We start from the raw sequence: 16549 nt of genomic DNA, 5'->3' as shown, positions 1-16549 counted from the left end.
ATCGCTGCCTGGTTGTGAGCTATGCATTCTGTTGTCATCTCAATGGTCCTGAATTCGATTCCTTCCCACTGACATTCCCCATCTGAGCCCATCGTCCTGCACAAGGTTTGGGCTAGGAAGTAATAATCGATAAATCTGAAGAAACAGCACAACCATGTCAAACAAACATTTAGATGAAAGGCTGAGTTAAAAAAACAACAGTTCTATAAGTTTACATCTGATATTAAAACTACGGTATTGGTTTAAATTAAGTATTAATTAGGACGTTCTTTAAATGCTAAGTGACAATGGATCATGTCAAGACTAACTAAAAACACCAGTATGAATGTAAAAAAAAATCGATCAAACTATTATGAAAGAAATATATCATTTATTATACATCAGAAAAAAAAATTCATATTTAACAAAGAGAATTTTTTTTAGTCATCAGAAATCTACAATCAATGTAAAGTCAAATAAGCAATCACGTGGACAGAAACAGCTCATTAATTATTTAATAATGAAACAGGCAAAAGTTTGACATGTACACTTAGTAAAACAATGACTCATTTTCAAAAGGTGGCAGAAAAAGTAACACATTTGCCTGCTAATCTAAGGCTTATAAGTTCAAATCTTGACAGAACAAAGGCTTTCTAATTTGAGATTTAAATGTACCCAGCTATGAGGTTCTGCTGCTTTTGGAAGCAGATGCCAAGCAGATTGGCAAGACGTGAGGACATTTAGTGAGACTCGTCCAGAACCGAGATGCCTGGAGGAAGCTGGTTGGTGGTCTATGCCCCAGAAGGGACCACAGGCAGAGATGAAATGAGCTCTGAGGTTGGATAGGGGTGAAACTAACTTTCAAGAAAGACTTTTTTTGACTCTTAGTATCAATACCAATTGAGTCATGTCATGCTCAAAGCAGTTTGAACAAATGAAAAGGTGTAACAAAATTTGTAATGATTTTGTAACGAGCTAAAAATATATTTCTTGCATCGCTACAAGTTGAATGATTCTCAAAGAGAGATAATGATACCAATGAGATTATTTGTGCAAAGTAAATTTACTTGAGCCAATATCAGAAACATTAGTATCAAACCCACCACTTAGTCTTTAGTACATTCAGTGATTGCAAGCTTTTTATAAAAAAAAAAAATAATAAATTTTTAAGATACAAAGGATTTTCCAGCAAAACCACAACTTTTGAAATCCAGATTTTTTAAAAATTAGTACTAACAACTAACTATCTGTCAACTCAGGGAGGTCACAAGCGCCTCCAGCAACTAAAAATTTGTCACAACTAAGTGAAATGTAATGAGTACTTTGCTATTATATATTTCTAGAAAGACTTAAAACTGTATTAAAAGTGAAATAATATAATGCTTAAAGCAAGACTTTGTTCTTTCTTTATCTCAGTACAAATAAACACAACAGTAATGCTTACATAACTACTTTTCAGGCTTTCTACATGAGTGTACACATCATGCCATTTTTGGAGTCTAATTTCTCATTCAATCAAATCAACAGCTGTCTCACTTCTCCCATCATGCAACACATTCAAAAGTAACAATGGCTGTACAAACACAGCAACAAGTGATTGTGTCCTCATTCTAAAACACAGCCAGCATATTAGTCCACATTCAATCACGTGTCAGGCCACTAAAGTCATAATCTTTTTCAATCAATCATTCATGGCAATGTCTTCCATTTACAATAGAACCGTCTCTACTCAGCTCTTTTTAAAGAAGGACATGAGTGACGTCTGCTTGCCTTTCTGTGGTGAAATGTTTTTCTTGGCCGCCTGCTGATTAACACAATTGAAATACAAAAATTAGAAGAGAGTTTAACTACAACCATAAAATGAAACAATTCTTTTCAGAACTAGGATTCCAAGATAGATACAGATTTTTACATGGACAACAGACCTATGCATTCAAGCTCTTATTGCTTATTTTTTGCCAACTACTGAAATATCAAAGTATGAATGACTAGTATGATAGGCCTTGAACTTGCAGTTGCTGATGGCTGTCTGACTGCAACTGAATACTCTGGAGAAGTCCGGGTTTCTTGTACCGTGCATAAGATGCATTAAAACTACTAAGTAACAAGACCTACACATGTAACTAGTACGAAGACCAAGTCTAGACCATTGTAAACTTGAATGAAGTTTAATACTGAAAACGCCATAGTTGAGTCTCTGTCCGTATTAGCAAGTTATCCCCTTGAAGTCCTAACACCAACTGGCTAATAATAGGCTATAGCATAAATAGACTATAACCCACTAAGCTGTGACATCACTAAATGTAACACGTCTCTACTTACTAAAGTGTCTAACACTAGGCCCAATAGCTTTTCCTGAATATATGCACTTTTGATCAAGTGTGTTTCTATCAATTCTCTTTTTAAATAAATGTTTAGATTTCCTTTATTTATGACCCAATCTGATAATTAGAACTGGATCATTTCAGATGTTTGAGCAAGGTAACTAAGGTCTATTACCTTGAAACTATGGCATGTTAGGGTTAGGTAATGTGTTCCTGGAAACTATGGAATTTCATAGGAAACATGGTTTTCATAAAAGAGCATTGATCTCCTTCACGGGAGATGCATTCCAGAACCACCCGTGATATGTGAAATCTGCTAAGTACAAATGGCGTATTTATTTACTCATCTATACACTATATTAGTACGTTAATAACCATCCTACTTGCTATTGTGCTATATGAATCTAGGTATTGTTCTGATGAAAGACAAAATGCAGTAATAAATTTATAATAGATCAGTCAAGTAACAATTCTCTCTCTAAAGCCACTGTACTAAACCAATCAGACTGTGGGATACAATGCAAGCAAACAACCAGTCGTGTTGTTTATACTAGTGCGTAGGCAGAGTTGAAAGTTCTATAAACTTTTTAAAGACTGCAAAAGGCTAGAATCCTTTACCTTTTTAGCTTTAGGCTCAGCTTTTACTGTGACGGAACTTTTAGCTGGCACTGTTTCTGGCTTCTTTTCTTCTTCCGTCTTACCGTTTTCTAAATCAGAATCATCAGTTTCACTCACCCACTCTGTTACTTTCTGAGTCACTGTTTGGAAACAGAAAATGACATAAAATTATAGAATGAGTAGAAAGTTAAATAAAACTAAACAACTTTGAGCAAACTTAAAGTAAAATAGCAATAATATATACAACACTATAACTTACAAATACACAAAGTACAAGTGTTTCTTTTGTACCATTAGAGCATGGAGTGAGTAGCCTGAATCAGCCAGGAAAACCGATGACTGCTAAGTTTAAGTCTCTAAATAACATGCACAACTAGATTAACACCTGAATATGCAAAGGACATAACTATTTTCTCTCTAGAAGGAATAACTGTAATGTAATGTATGGGAAGCGTGGTCGAGAGGCCAAGTGCGCTTTAACTTGGCTTGGCTACCTAGAAGGGGGCTCGAGATTCGACACCCGACTCGGGCAGAGTTGTGTTTACTCAGCGCCTAAAGGCAGTACGGAAAACCAACTCCTAGATACCCCCCCCCCACACACACAAATGAGATTGGACCAAAAGTGCTCTGAGCATGCTATAAGCATGAAAGTAGCGCTATATAAAAGCTATAATAATAATAATAATAATTTTTTACATTTTATATTAAGATTTTGCAAACCTAAAAGTAGAAATCAGTTACCCATGAATCCTTCATCGTCCAGGACATTTTTGGTCACAACTTTTTTTGTTCTTTTCCTCTTCTTTCCCCCGGACACAACAGTAGTTTTGACTTCATTTTTTATCGTTCGGTCATCATTATTTTTGTCCACTGACATTTCCTTGTCACTGTTTACGCTGTTTAGAGAATCTTTCAAACTCTCTGTACTGTCGTTGATAATCTCAGCCTCTGACTCATGAGCTTCCACAACATCAATTGGCTCGTCTGGTTCATCTTCTGCCTCTGAACCTTAAATATATTTATACAATCTGTTTCTTTGTAAAGATAATAAACACAGTTTCAGTCACAAAGAAACTACTTATTATTTTTCTGTTTCTCAGACAGAAGGCTGACTGATATTTAGCTGACTTGTGGGTATTTAAAAAAATTTAATAATATTCTTCAGTGGTTTCATTTCAATATGAAAGCCTAAAAGCAAAGCATCAACATAAAATCAAAACAAAGAAAAGGTTCATGCCCTTTCTCTGCTGATGCAACAGTCTATTGGGTAGGAAGAGTACTTGAGAGGCTAAGTATGTTCAAATTTGGCTTGTCTTGGCTACCTGTAAAGGGGGCTTGAGGTTCGACACCAGACTAGAACAGAGTTGTGTTTACTGGGCACATGGAAAACCTTCTCCCAGATACCCCCTCCCGCCCACTGGTCCACAGAGATAGGACCGTAGTGCTCTGAGTATGCTAAAAGCATAAAAGTAGCGCTATATAAAAGCTATAATTATTATTTATTTATTATTGTAATATATTATCAGCTTTAATAAGATATAAAAGAATGAAGAGTATATTATACCTCTCTAAAATTGAAAGTTACACTCAGACTTATTTATATCATAGATCTATTAAATGGAACATTGGATTTTCAGATTATCAACTAAGCCTAGGTTGTGATTATTACTAGTCAATCCTTGGAAATAGTTATTTCACTTACAAAGAAATGAAAATGTGTAAAGTGAACAATAACTTTATCATAAAATTAGTTCGCCAATGGACATATTATTGGGAGTTGAGTTACTACAACAACTCCTAATAGGTTTTAGACACAATTTTAACTTTCAAACCTATTCTCCTACATACCACTAATTTCATCTTCACTGGAATCAAAAAAATCTGTTTTAATTCTTCGTCTTTGTTTTCTCTTTGGTTCCTCTTTATCTAGGATAAAAACAACAACCAATAACCAACAATAAAAATGTATTTTAAAAAAATAAGAACAAAATATACTGTATGATAATCACAAAAACATGGACAGTTGCAAATTTCAATATCTGAAATTCATTGTCTGATTAATGATCATGTCAATACAACAACAGAAAAACAAGTATAGAGTAAAAGTACCTGAATCTAATTGTCTTTTATTTGTTCCTTTGGCTCTGTAATTTGTTAAAAAAAAAAAAATTAAATATAACATGCATATATTGATATGACAATCATAAAAAAAAAACCATTAATATCATTTCGTATAGTTCAGTTATAAAAAATCTAAGTTTTTCTTTGCCTGTTTCAACCATTGCATTTCTATTAAATTTAAAAATCAAACTTTCAAAATTAAAATCAACAGTTGCACCAGAACTTTGCAAGCTATCATAAAATTGGATTTTCAATATCTTTTCTAGTGTTTCAGATCCAAAAGTGACAGTCATCAGAAAATTAACACTAGCTGTTTTTCCCCTTTTCAGTGACATTTAAATTGAATTTTATAAGATAAAATAATAACAAGATTAGAAGAATGTTGAGAGTGAACTACAATGTTAAAAACTTTGATTCAAGGACTGAGTTACTTTGAATACTGCCCTAATTATGAAGCCTGCACTCTTTTAATCTAACATAAGACATGATGCAGTAGGTATTATATCAACAAAGATCCTATCAGTTCAACAAACTTATTTACCCTACTGTATCTGTTTTTTTCGTAGGTACTGTTGATACGCTTTCAGTTTCTGGTTCAGTTTTGGTTACTATCTTCTTGGTGTTATTGTTTGTCTGTTTGTTAAACATGGCCAACACACCTGCTTGCTTGGCGACTGGCTTCATCTACGTAGAGAATAACATTGCTTTATTGAAGGAAACAATTTTAAATTTATATGGAGTAAAGGTTCACACCATTTATTTTGATTTATTAATAAAATACGGAGATGTGTGCTTAAATGTAACAGTAAACTAATAAGTTGTCTTAAAACATGGGGCGTCTAGACAAGAGTAAAGAAAGATACCAGAAGAAATACTATTCAAATTAAGAACTAGAAAAGTGGATAAACTTTTGGTGTAGGCATACACTTCTACATAGAACTCATAAATATAGTAATTCTATGGTTTGTTGAGATACATGACTTTTTTCAATAATTTTTAAAGAAATTTAACAGAAGATACAAATCACTCATTCTAGCCCTATGAAAATGTTCTCAAATCAACTTGAAAAGGTTCTCTACACTCTAATAAAAATTGTATACTTTCTATAATTGATGGGTGTCACGGTGGATATTCATAATGTTAAGCAAGGGGATAACTTTATGATTTTAAATAATCATGTTCACCACCCCAACAGGCTAGTTCATTAATAAACAGCTACTTAAACAACTTAACATATAATTATCAATAATGAAATGCACAAATGCATAATGACCTAGCGATAGCTCTTTATCAACAAGATCAGTGATATAAAAGAAACAAAATAATAGAAGAAGCTTACAGATTTTAAAAAAAAAGTGACCTATTTACCATTTTATTTCCAGTGCTGGTTTCATTCTCATTTTTGACCGTTGCAGTTTTTTCCTTTATTTCATTTTTTTTATCCGTGCTGGCAAACATGGTGGCTATACTCCCTTTTGGTTCTGGTTTTTTGTTGTTGGTTACTTTGCTGGTGGTCGCTACTGATGGTTTCACACATTTTGCCTCTGACATGGAAACCTGCAAGCAGTAAAATTTACTTCTAAAGTAAAAGTTTACCTCTATGATTGCCAATCAAGGCAATATATAAGGCATAGTCTTTGATTCCCAAGATTAAGAATGAGTATACTACTTTAACTGACCAAGTAAACCCTAATTAAGTTCCCCTTTCAGACCTTGCAATCTATAGGGCAGATAGTGTGTAAAGGTCATCTATTTCTGTGGCCCATGGTTAACAAGGGTATCGTGGCCAGTACAACAACCAACCGCCTTTACTTTTCCCCAACTAGTGTCAGGTACCCATTAGAGCTGGGTGGCCTCAGAGGCGCCCAAAGATCCCAAAATTAAAAATCCCAGTTTTCACCAGGATTCAAACCTGAGACCCCCAGCATGCGCATATTTTGCCACCTCTGATACAGACAAAGCTGTTGTCCGAAGTAAGCATACCAAGAAAATAATTGGAAAAAGGAAATACAAAAGATTAGAAGAAAAGTTGATGTCAGTGATCAATCTGGCCTATTTTATGGCAAGAAAATTAGTACAGACACTTTCTGACAAATTAATAGAAAAAAAAAAATTCATCTTTTATGATGGAATTAGTACCAACTGAAGGAAACAAAAATTCATCTTTATAAAATTAGATTTATTATGTAAGAATGACAGTCAAGCTATGCATTAGAAAAAGAAAGGAAAATATTTCTAGACTTAAAAATTTAACTACTGGGATTGCAATGCCTGGAAAAAGTTCAGATATGTTAAATTCTAAAATGTCTATTTTTTTTTTTAACTCATTAGCTACTAATGCGCCCTTCCCCCCTCAGTACTAATGCGCCCAAATGCGCCCGCCACAGCACACATACAGCGTGACTTGCGTAGCTCTCGTTTTCCTGCGCGACGCGTGGTGTTATTTTGAGCTGGCTGGGTTTTTTAAAAAGTAGAAATATAGATCGTTTCGTTAAAAAAAAACGGATGTTTTTACGTCTTTCACTTCAGTTTCTATGGGCCTTCGAAGTTTGTTGATTTTTTTTTTCGATTTTTCTTAGCTGCACAGGCCATTTTCTCTATGACCTTTCAATTTTTAGACCCGTTATCGCAAATAATACACTAAATACAGCTAATAATGAACTTGATATTGATCAAGACATTGATCATTAGAATTTAGCGCTACATTTAGACTTAGATCTAGTCCGATTCAGAGATAGAGTGAAGGAAACATTATATCGATCATCTAGCCTAGATCTAGACTATTCTGGATCTAGCGTCAATGAATCTTCAACATCTTTGACTGATATTTTGAACAGTTTTTATTTACCACATGAAAACTTTAGATGAAATAGATCTAGTTGGGGGTGTTCACAACGTTGGTTTGGACAATGGTTTGATTACTTTTACTTTGTTATGCTAGAAGTCATGAAATCTGAGACACATGCAGAACCACATCAGCATGATGCCATGTTCAGGCAACTAAGGGCCTCACGCGTACCCAGTGAAAGTCAGTAAATACTCAAGACATATAAAGATTTTATATAAAAGCATAATGTTTATTGTATAGGCCTACTAAATTCCTACTTAAAAACATTACTGGTCTTTGGGTAAAATTTAAATATTACCAAAAATTACACATCTGATTGGGGGGGGGGGGGGGGTCCACCAGTCTTCAAAAAATCAGGCACTCGAACCAATTTTCGTCTTTACCTGTTGTTTTTATTGTTTTAATTTTGTAAAACCCTATTCAAGTTATACATCATTTTAAAGGTCATCCATTTCTCTTTTTTTAGAAGTATTTTTTGTTATTGATAGATGTTGTTTTATGTTTTTTTAAATATATTTTGTAAAGTCAGTCTATTGATGTTTTGGAGTTACCTCCCTTTGCTTAGTATTTAGAGAGATGCTGCTTAGGAATGGCTTAGTAGCTAATGAGTTAATTTTACTTATGAGTTACTAATATACAATTAAAAACATCAAAGAATAATGGTGGTAGAGTTTTTGTACAATGGAAACTCTAAAAGAGACAAAATGCCATGACTTACTTTGGTATTACTGGAAGTTGTTTCAAAAGATTTCATATATTCCACTTTTGGTCGCTGTTCCACCAAAGGACTTTTAATGCTGCTATAACTAAATAAAAATAAATTATTTGATCCATTTATCTAACATTACACGCTGATACTAAACAAGAGAGACAGGCTGATAGTAAACAAGAGAGACACGCTGATACTAAACAAGAGAGACACGCTGATACTAAACAAGAGAGACACGCTGATACTAAACAAGAGAGACACTCTGATACTAAACAAGAGAGACACGCTGATACTAAACAAGAGGCACGCTGATACTAAACAAGAGAGACATGCTGATACTAAACAAGAGACACGCTGATACTAAACAAGAGAGACACTCTGATACTAAACAAGAGAGACACGCTGATATTAAACAAGAGAGATACGCTGATACTAAACAAGAGAGACACGCTGATACTAAACAAGAGAGACACGCTGATACTAAACAAGAGAGACATGCTGATACTAAACAAGAGACACGCTGATACTAAACAAGAAAGACACGCTGATACTAAACAAGAGAGACACGCTGATACTAAACAAGAGAGACATGCTGATACTAAACAAGAGAGACATGCTGATAGTAAACAAGAGAGACACATCTTCATATTTTATTAAGGGTTGGGAATAACATTTGTAAAATAAAAAAAAAACAAGATATCTACACGCCCTCCCAATAGAATACAAAATTATAAAATTTATGATAAGATTATTTTATTGGTTCAAACTAATAGAAATTGTTTGACATTTTACCATTACTACTATGACAAATAACATAAAAAAACAATCTGACCTTTGACACTGTTCTATATTCTCTCTTATCACATCATAGTCTGTCATATAAAGTGGAATATAGTTCTGCAGGATATTAAAAAAGGTAACATTATATATAAAATAAAACACAGAGTTGAGAGCCATATCCACATACTATGGCCTCAATACACTGAATGACTTAACCAAACAAATTGTTACAAACTGTGTTTGTTTAGTGTAATGGTAGGGACTACTCTACCTCAGCATTGAAAAGTTGACCACAGCTAGCACGAGCTGATGGGATAACAGTCAACATGTCCACATGTGTGTGTGTAGAGGTAAATGAGGTGTGTAAGATTTAAATTAGTTGGACAGGGGAGCTGAGAGCGTTTAGAGTTGGAGATAGGGCTATGAGAGAGTTAGTTGAGAGGTGTGCAATCTAACTAACTATCATTGTTATGGGTTGATCTGATGATACACATTGGTTTTATGTGTATTGGTTCAATAGTTTAATAAATTGTTTATTAACTATATGAATGAGTTGAGTCTCCTTGGAGAGTGTGCTCTACTGATACATGTTCCTGTCTTCAAAAGACTGAACTAGGGATTGGAGTTGCTCGCCAGTGATCCAGCCCCCTAGACGACCTTCACAACCTTTACATCATATTGAAAGAAGCCTAAACTATGCCTTAGCTCCCTAAAGGTACTATAATAAAGTGATTACGAGCTAACAGTAAACACAGCATTCTATCATAAATGTTAAAAGAATTAGATCTAGGTTGTTTAATTCTCAGCCACTTTTGATGGGTTCCTTTACATCATATTGAAAGAAGCCTAAACTATGCCTTAGCTCCCTAAAGGTACTATAATAAAGTGATCTAACCTTTAGTATTGATTTCTGGATGCTGTATATGTGACAGCTAGTGACTGCTGATAAACTCTTTTCCACTTCCAGCAGGTGGGTATCAGGCACCACAAAACACTTGTGCATCTACAAGAAGAACATTGTCACTCGATGACTTGTAAGAACAAAAAATTAAGATTGAAGGAAATGAATTAAAAAGATGACTTTAAAAAAAGAGCAAAATATAAATACTTTTATAAAAGAACAAAGCTTATATTGCATGAATGGAAAGCACTGAGCTATACACTGCTATTGCAAGTCTAGCTCCACTTTTTGTATATAGAAAAAGAATTGATCACCGCTAATTGATGTGATCTGGAGGAGGCTTCAGACATTGCCAATGACATATCTTTATGGAGACAGCTTGCCACCCAATGCGCCGAACGGCGCGGGAGGACCTAAGTCTAAGTAAGTAATTGATCTTGTTGTGACAAGTCAAAAACTCGCTGTCAGAGTCACTCAAATTTATCACAGCATTAATTATTATTTTTCATTATTTATTTATTTTATTTTAATTATTTCCCCATCCTACCCCTGAATTCTCCACCCGCCCCACCTTTTCCTCTCCAGGCTAGACTTAGTTGACCACATTGGAGATAGCTAAGGCGCGTCCTTTCATTTATCTTCCCTTGACCGGGGCAAAGATATACACAGACTCTTTGATCTTATCGGCAGGATGTCTGACAGCCGCAGTGGACACCACCTTGCGTGGAATGCAAGTCACCCCCCCCCCTTTCTCCTATGTCTCTCTTTGATCTAGGAGACCACGAGGACAAACACGCCCATTGACCTCCCAATGTGCGAATCCCATCTCTTGTCGGACTTCACCCACGTGTAAGATAATTCTAAGCCTAGGACATTTCCGGTTTCCGCCCACATTTTCCAGGCCTTTGTATATAAGGTAAATTAAATCAAGCCAGACTCTCTTTCATTCTCATTCGAGCTGAGCTATCGAGTCTGGACTATATCATTTATTCTTTCTCCTAGAGGAATACCTGGTGGTAAGCCGAACTTAATCACAAGTTCCATCTTAATTACTCTGTGTATATTTCCATTGGATTTTATCATGTGTAGTTTATTATTTCATTCATATTTAATTAGTGCATTGTGTATTTCTCACTGTCGTAAGTAGAAAACATGAACATGGCTAATGTATATTTTATGTATTGCATTAATCTATTAATGCTACGTTGCATCAATTGATCATTGATGCAACCATGTATATATTTGTACACCTTATTTTATTTCCTTTATCTCGGTTGACAGCCTTGATAATTCTACTATCGCACTAATACTGCGCTTAGAAAGGAGATGTGAGTTATCTCCCCTGTATTGAATTATCTCCCCTGTAGCCATTTCACTCTAACGAAATGTTAGACACCCTCTCCATTCAAGCGCGCTCCATTGTTCTCGACCCACGGTCATATGTAAACAAACCTTCTTGATCGCTGACCACCGCCCAATTCACCCTCCCTTCTTTCTCTATCCACCTGTGTTGTTTATTTGAGATTATTATTTCCCCTTCTATGTACATTTTATATTATTACTTTCCCTTTTATGTACATTTTTATATTGCTACTATCAGCCATCTATTATTCCAAATCCCATTTGTCATCATCTCCCCTTTTGTGCTCAAAAGCAATTTTACCAATCTGACGAATGCACCTTAGTCGAGGGCATCGATAAGATGTATGAGAGACATGTCCTAACTTGTCTTTATTTATCCGCAGCCTCCCTCAGGTGTCTGCCTTTTTATCTATTGGATTAATCACCTATTTATTTGCTATCGAGAATCACCCACTATTTATGTGTTTAGTGCTATTCAGCGCTGCATTTGCCTACTGAGATCTACTCAACTCTACTACTTGGCGCTATCGGCATTGCCCGCCTATTCGACAGCCCACCTGTCAAGCTATTAGGTGCGACGTCCCTATGGGCTCAGGTCTGTGTGAGACGTCATAGCTACGCCAACCCTCTGCAACTCACTGGACATATCCTGTAAACTACGCTGCCCACGGCAGATCCGCTCTGCCCGCAGTAACCTTGTGCCCACGGTAGCCGGCCACCCGCCCTACTGTGCCCACTACAGATATTAGATTTTGGGGATTGAGACTCCACAAGAACTATATCGCCGGCGTCCCTCTATCCGCTAGAGCGCCACCTCCAGCTGCAGAACCTCAAGCCAGGACACAGCCAGCTGCGACATCAACAGGAATACCAGCTAAGTCAGAGGACAAAGTGACATACTCTCTTATTAGGTGCAAGAGTGATGATTAAATCTAATATTATTTAGAGATAGATGCAAACCCTCCCCCTTTTTATTCTTATATGTATATTTATGTAAATAAATATTCTTCATTTTTAACTTTTGTATCTATCTTGCATTGCTTTGTCTCGTTGCGTGTCTGCTCCCGATTCATATGCTGATAGGTTGGTGTGTGATAGCTTTAAAAATAATCATCCCCTAGACATAAAACGCGCCAAACACACGTCACATTTCCCCACCTGTCACACTTGTTAATTTATTTGATAGTTCATGTGTTGTCATGAACAATGAATATGAAGCAATATTTTAACTTGATCAGAGAATGGAAAATGGGAGAGACAAAGTGTTTAAAGAATCCACCTGGACAGAGTGAGTTAATATTGGCTTTGTTAAAATAAAAGAACAGCCTTTAATTGACATAAGAAATGTTTTAGGTTAAAAATGTTTTGAAGCCCACATTTATATAGTTAAGCCTGCCCTGGATGTGGCGAAATATATAGGTCACAGCAGGGGCTGCGTAGCCATGAGAAATATTGCCTTTCTCATTAATCTTCAGACTTGAAGACAAGCCTTATTACTTTTATATAGTAACATCTTGCTCAGAATAAAGTAAAAAAAAAAAAAAAACAAACTTACTGGTTCTCCATTGTCTGATTTGCCCAAACCAGCAACAAAATATGTGCAATGAATATCACCATCAGATTGCTTTCCTTTATGGTCATTAACAAACTTTGTCAGAGCCCTAGAATGCACATAAATTACAAAATGTCAAAGAAAAAGCAAAAAGATGAATAGCATAAAAGAAACTTTACTCAGATGTTATTGCTGACAAAAATGATGATGACTATGTGGAGAATGCAACAACAAACTGCTTTACTGCATCTCAACTGATATATATGGCAGTAATTAGAAGGATCCTCGAGTTCTCAGGAGTAGTATTTAATTCCAAATACAAAGCCTTTACCACTACAGAAAACTCAGAGCTTCTGAATTGCAGTTAAGGTCACCTACAGTATAATATAATAATATCAATTAAAAAAACAATTTAATTTTTAGAGAAAATCTAAGTCAAATGTGTGTCACATAATTTAGGCAATATTTTTAGACTTGTCTGGTCAATTGATACAGTCAAATAATGTCAAAACTTAATGGTACAGCAAGTGACAACTGGCTACATATTTATGTAGTAAGAATGTAAAAAATTACCCAGTGTGTGTAACTTTACATTGATACTAGCTCAGATTAAAAAAGACAGAAATATGTATAAGATAATTTATTGTTGAAACTGTTGATTATATATTTCAATATTTCAAAGAGGTTTTTTTTAAAGGTATTAATGTAGGCCCGTCTAGATATCTGACCTCATCTACTATTACCCTTTTTTTAAAAGATAAATAACACAGTCTTATTAATTATATTAATTTAACATTTTAAAAGTGCTTCATTTATTACTGATATTATTTCTTTTTGTTACAAGTAACAATATTCTTTCTATGAGTCTGTTATGAGAATGATGACATCAATAAACAAACACAATTCTAAGTTTTTAGTTAATTTTTTTTTGTCAAGAATTTTAGAAATGAGAGACATGACAAGACTTCAAGGACTTGAAAAGGGAAATAACGTTAACATGTATATAAATAGTATTACTAATGCAAAGTTACATTTAAAAGCATTACAGAATAAAAATCAATAATTTAATAATATCTTCTCATATATCCCTGGAAAGTAATACAGCTTCATTAATTTTATATTAAATTAGTAAAATATCATTAGGTTTATGTAGAAAATGGGTATTATGAATGACCTCAAACCCTGCCCACTGCCATCCACCGCCGAGGTTTTCACTAGGGTGTAATAATCTTCAAATCTGAAGGACCATCCTAAACATGTAAAACAAACAAAAAAACACACATAAAATTTACAAGTTAAATATAAAGTCAATATCTTAAAGATCATTTATAAAGGCTGACATACTTTTTAGCTTGATTGATTTGAATATTCAGAGTCAAACTTAACCATTTGATCGTCACCTAAAAAAAAAAACAAAGTCAAAAAAAAAAAAAAATACAAATTAAATGGGTCTTTACTAATACTAATGGTTTATATACATGTATATAAAAAAAGTTTAATAACTTTCAATTCCTCTTATTATAAACCACCATTAGATTCATAAATTAAAGGGGGACTGGTTTAAAAAAACAACTAGATCTATGTTCATAATATTGTAATTTTTTAAAAATCTTATACAAATCTTATATAAAATACAGATGTTACTTTAAAAAGAAGATGATTACGTCCTACGTGTCATGCATTAGGCAACCAGTATTAGATCTCAAATCTAGGTCTGGATCTATGTCAATAGTTAATTACGTTTTGATTAGATTTTATGAACTAGAGCTTGATTAGACTCTAGAACCTATATACAGGGTTAGTAGCACTTTCCCATGACAAAGTTTTAGGGGATTTTTTAAAGGATGAAATGTATGTTGTATACCGATATATATATAATATATATATATATATATATATATATATATATATATATATATATATATATATATATATATATATATGTATGTATGTATATGTATATAATATATATGTGTTATATATATATATATATGTGTGTGTGTCCCATCTGTTTGCGTCATACGTTGTAAAACATAACAAAGCTATGCATTTATCAAATCAATTATTGTTACTTGATTTTGGAAATAAAAATATCTTGCCCATATCCCACCCAGAAAAGAAACAACATCATCAGCTGTGGTATTAGTAAATAATTAGTATTACATGTTCACAGAAAATGCCATGAAAGTTAGATATCTTTTAATCAAGTAACAACATGACTGTAATCACAAAACCTCAAACAACCTTTTTTTTATTCCCAAGATTTATTAAAGAACATTAGTAGTAATTACAATTGGTTGCTATTCCATTTTCTTAAAATAAGAAACATTCTTAGAGATGCCTTCATAATGTACATTTTTAGTTCCTAGATCTAGTATGTGTATCTTATAGAATATATTAGGAGATCTAGATTTCTAGAGATAGTTTATTGTCTATATAGTCAATAGTCATGCATGGTGTGCATTTGAGGTCATGTTTTATTCTTTTATTAATATTAGCTGTGCTTAAATCCTCCTTATAAACAGAGCCTTTAATAAAAGTGTAATAGACAGGCCTATACTATAATCTATACTCTATTAGTCTATACTCATTAGATTATTAGATCTCTAAGTAAGTATTTACAGTAACACTAAATAAAGTGAGTCACTTTAAATTAATGGTACACTTTGACTTAGATCTAGATCTAGTTAGTGACTAAACACAAAACAGTACTTAACTGCCTACACTCAGCACTGTCACTAACACTAACTGGTTACTAGTAGACTATGTCACTAAAACTATAGATCCACACCCGTAAAAAGTTAATTAAGAAAAAAGGTTAGATCTCTACAAGTGTAATTTGTAAACAATCACGTTACATTACAATGCAGACTCACTGAGACTGCGTCACTCACTCACTGACACTGCAGTGACTCTCAGTGACTTGTGAGTGACCAGTCACAGACTGACAGAGAATTCTAAGTAATCTAGATCTATAGTCAGAGTCGAGATACTGTTTAAAATAACAACATAGACCAGATCTATTCTATAAATCTAGATGTCTGGTTACTAACAACTTTATTGTCGTCATTGACATATTCTTCAATGTTTTCTTGAATGAGTGTTTCATCAATATCGGTCGCCATCTTCACCAAGATGAAAAGTTTACTTTCGTTTCGCGCTATGTTTTAGTAAATTTGTGATCTGCTAAAAAAGGATAAAATCTGTCTTGGGGTGAATTTGAAACATATAGTATATAGATCTAGATGTCTAGATCTACTTTGATTGTATACATTAAAAAAAGATTAGACATCTAGATCTATATATAGGTGTAGTTCTCGGTAGATCTAGAATCTAGATCTAGATCTAGTACAAC

The 16549-nt window shown here is 34.1% G+C and overlaps 1 protein-coding gene across 2 annotated transcripts; it reads right to left on the bottom strand.

Moving 5' to 3' along the window:
* Window positions 1-350: 350 nt before the first annotated feature.
* LOC106066693 (DNA polymerase delta subunit 3-like) lies at window positions 351-16540 on the bottom strand. 2 transcript variants are annotated; one of them, XM_013225772.2, is made up of 13 exons: window positions 16248-16540; window positions 14539-14594; window positions 13198-13303; window positions 10275-10382; window positions 9432-9496; window positions 8609-8696; window positions 6411-6599; window positions 5584-5726; window positions 5031-5065; window positions 4770-4847; window positions 3663-3929; window positions 2922-3061; window positions 351-1780 (listed from the first exon to the last, which is right to left on the bottom strand). In XM_013225772.2, exons 1-13 carry the CDS (start codon window positions 16317-16319, stop codon window positions 1709-1711), a joined length of 1419 nt encoding a protein of 472 aa, XP_013081226.2. In that variant the 5' UTR covers window positions 16320-16540; the 3' UTR covers window positions 351-1708. The 2 variants fall into 2 exon arrangements, with proteins under 2 accessions (XP_013081226.2, XP_013081225.2); XM_013225771.2 differs by having other exon boundaries at window positions 351-1783; window positions 16248-16535.
* Between the last annotated feature and the right edge of the window lie 9 nt (window positions 16541-16549).

The sequence above is a fragment of the Biomphalaria glabrata genome, chromosome 15, assembly GCF_947242115.1.
Source record: "Biomphalaria glabrata chromosome 15, xgBioGlab47.1, whole genome shotgun sequence".
In the NCBI taxonomy this organism is placed as follows: Eukaryota; Metazoa; Mollusca; class Gastropoda; family Planorbidae; genus Biomphalaria; species Biomphalaria glabrata.
The sequence above is the reverse complement of the archived record's forward strand: the minus strand, read 5'-3'. Positions and strand labels throughout refer to the sequence as shown.

Coding starts and splice junctions, on each gene's coding strand:
- LOC106066693 (XM_013225771.2), bottom strand. CDS start 16,319: ATGGCGACCGATATTGATGAAACACTCATTCAAGAAAACATTGAAGAA. Junction 5,066..5,583: donor AAAAAAACAGATACAGTAGG/GTAAATAAGTTT, acceptor AACAAATTACAG/AGCCAAAGGAACAAATAAAA. Junction 3,062..3,662: donor GGACGATGAAGGATTCATGG/GTAACTGATTTC, acceptor GTTTCCAAACAG/TGACTCAGAAAGTAACAGAG.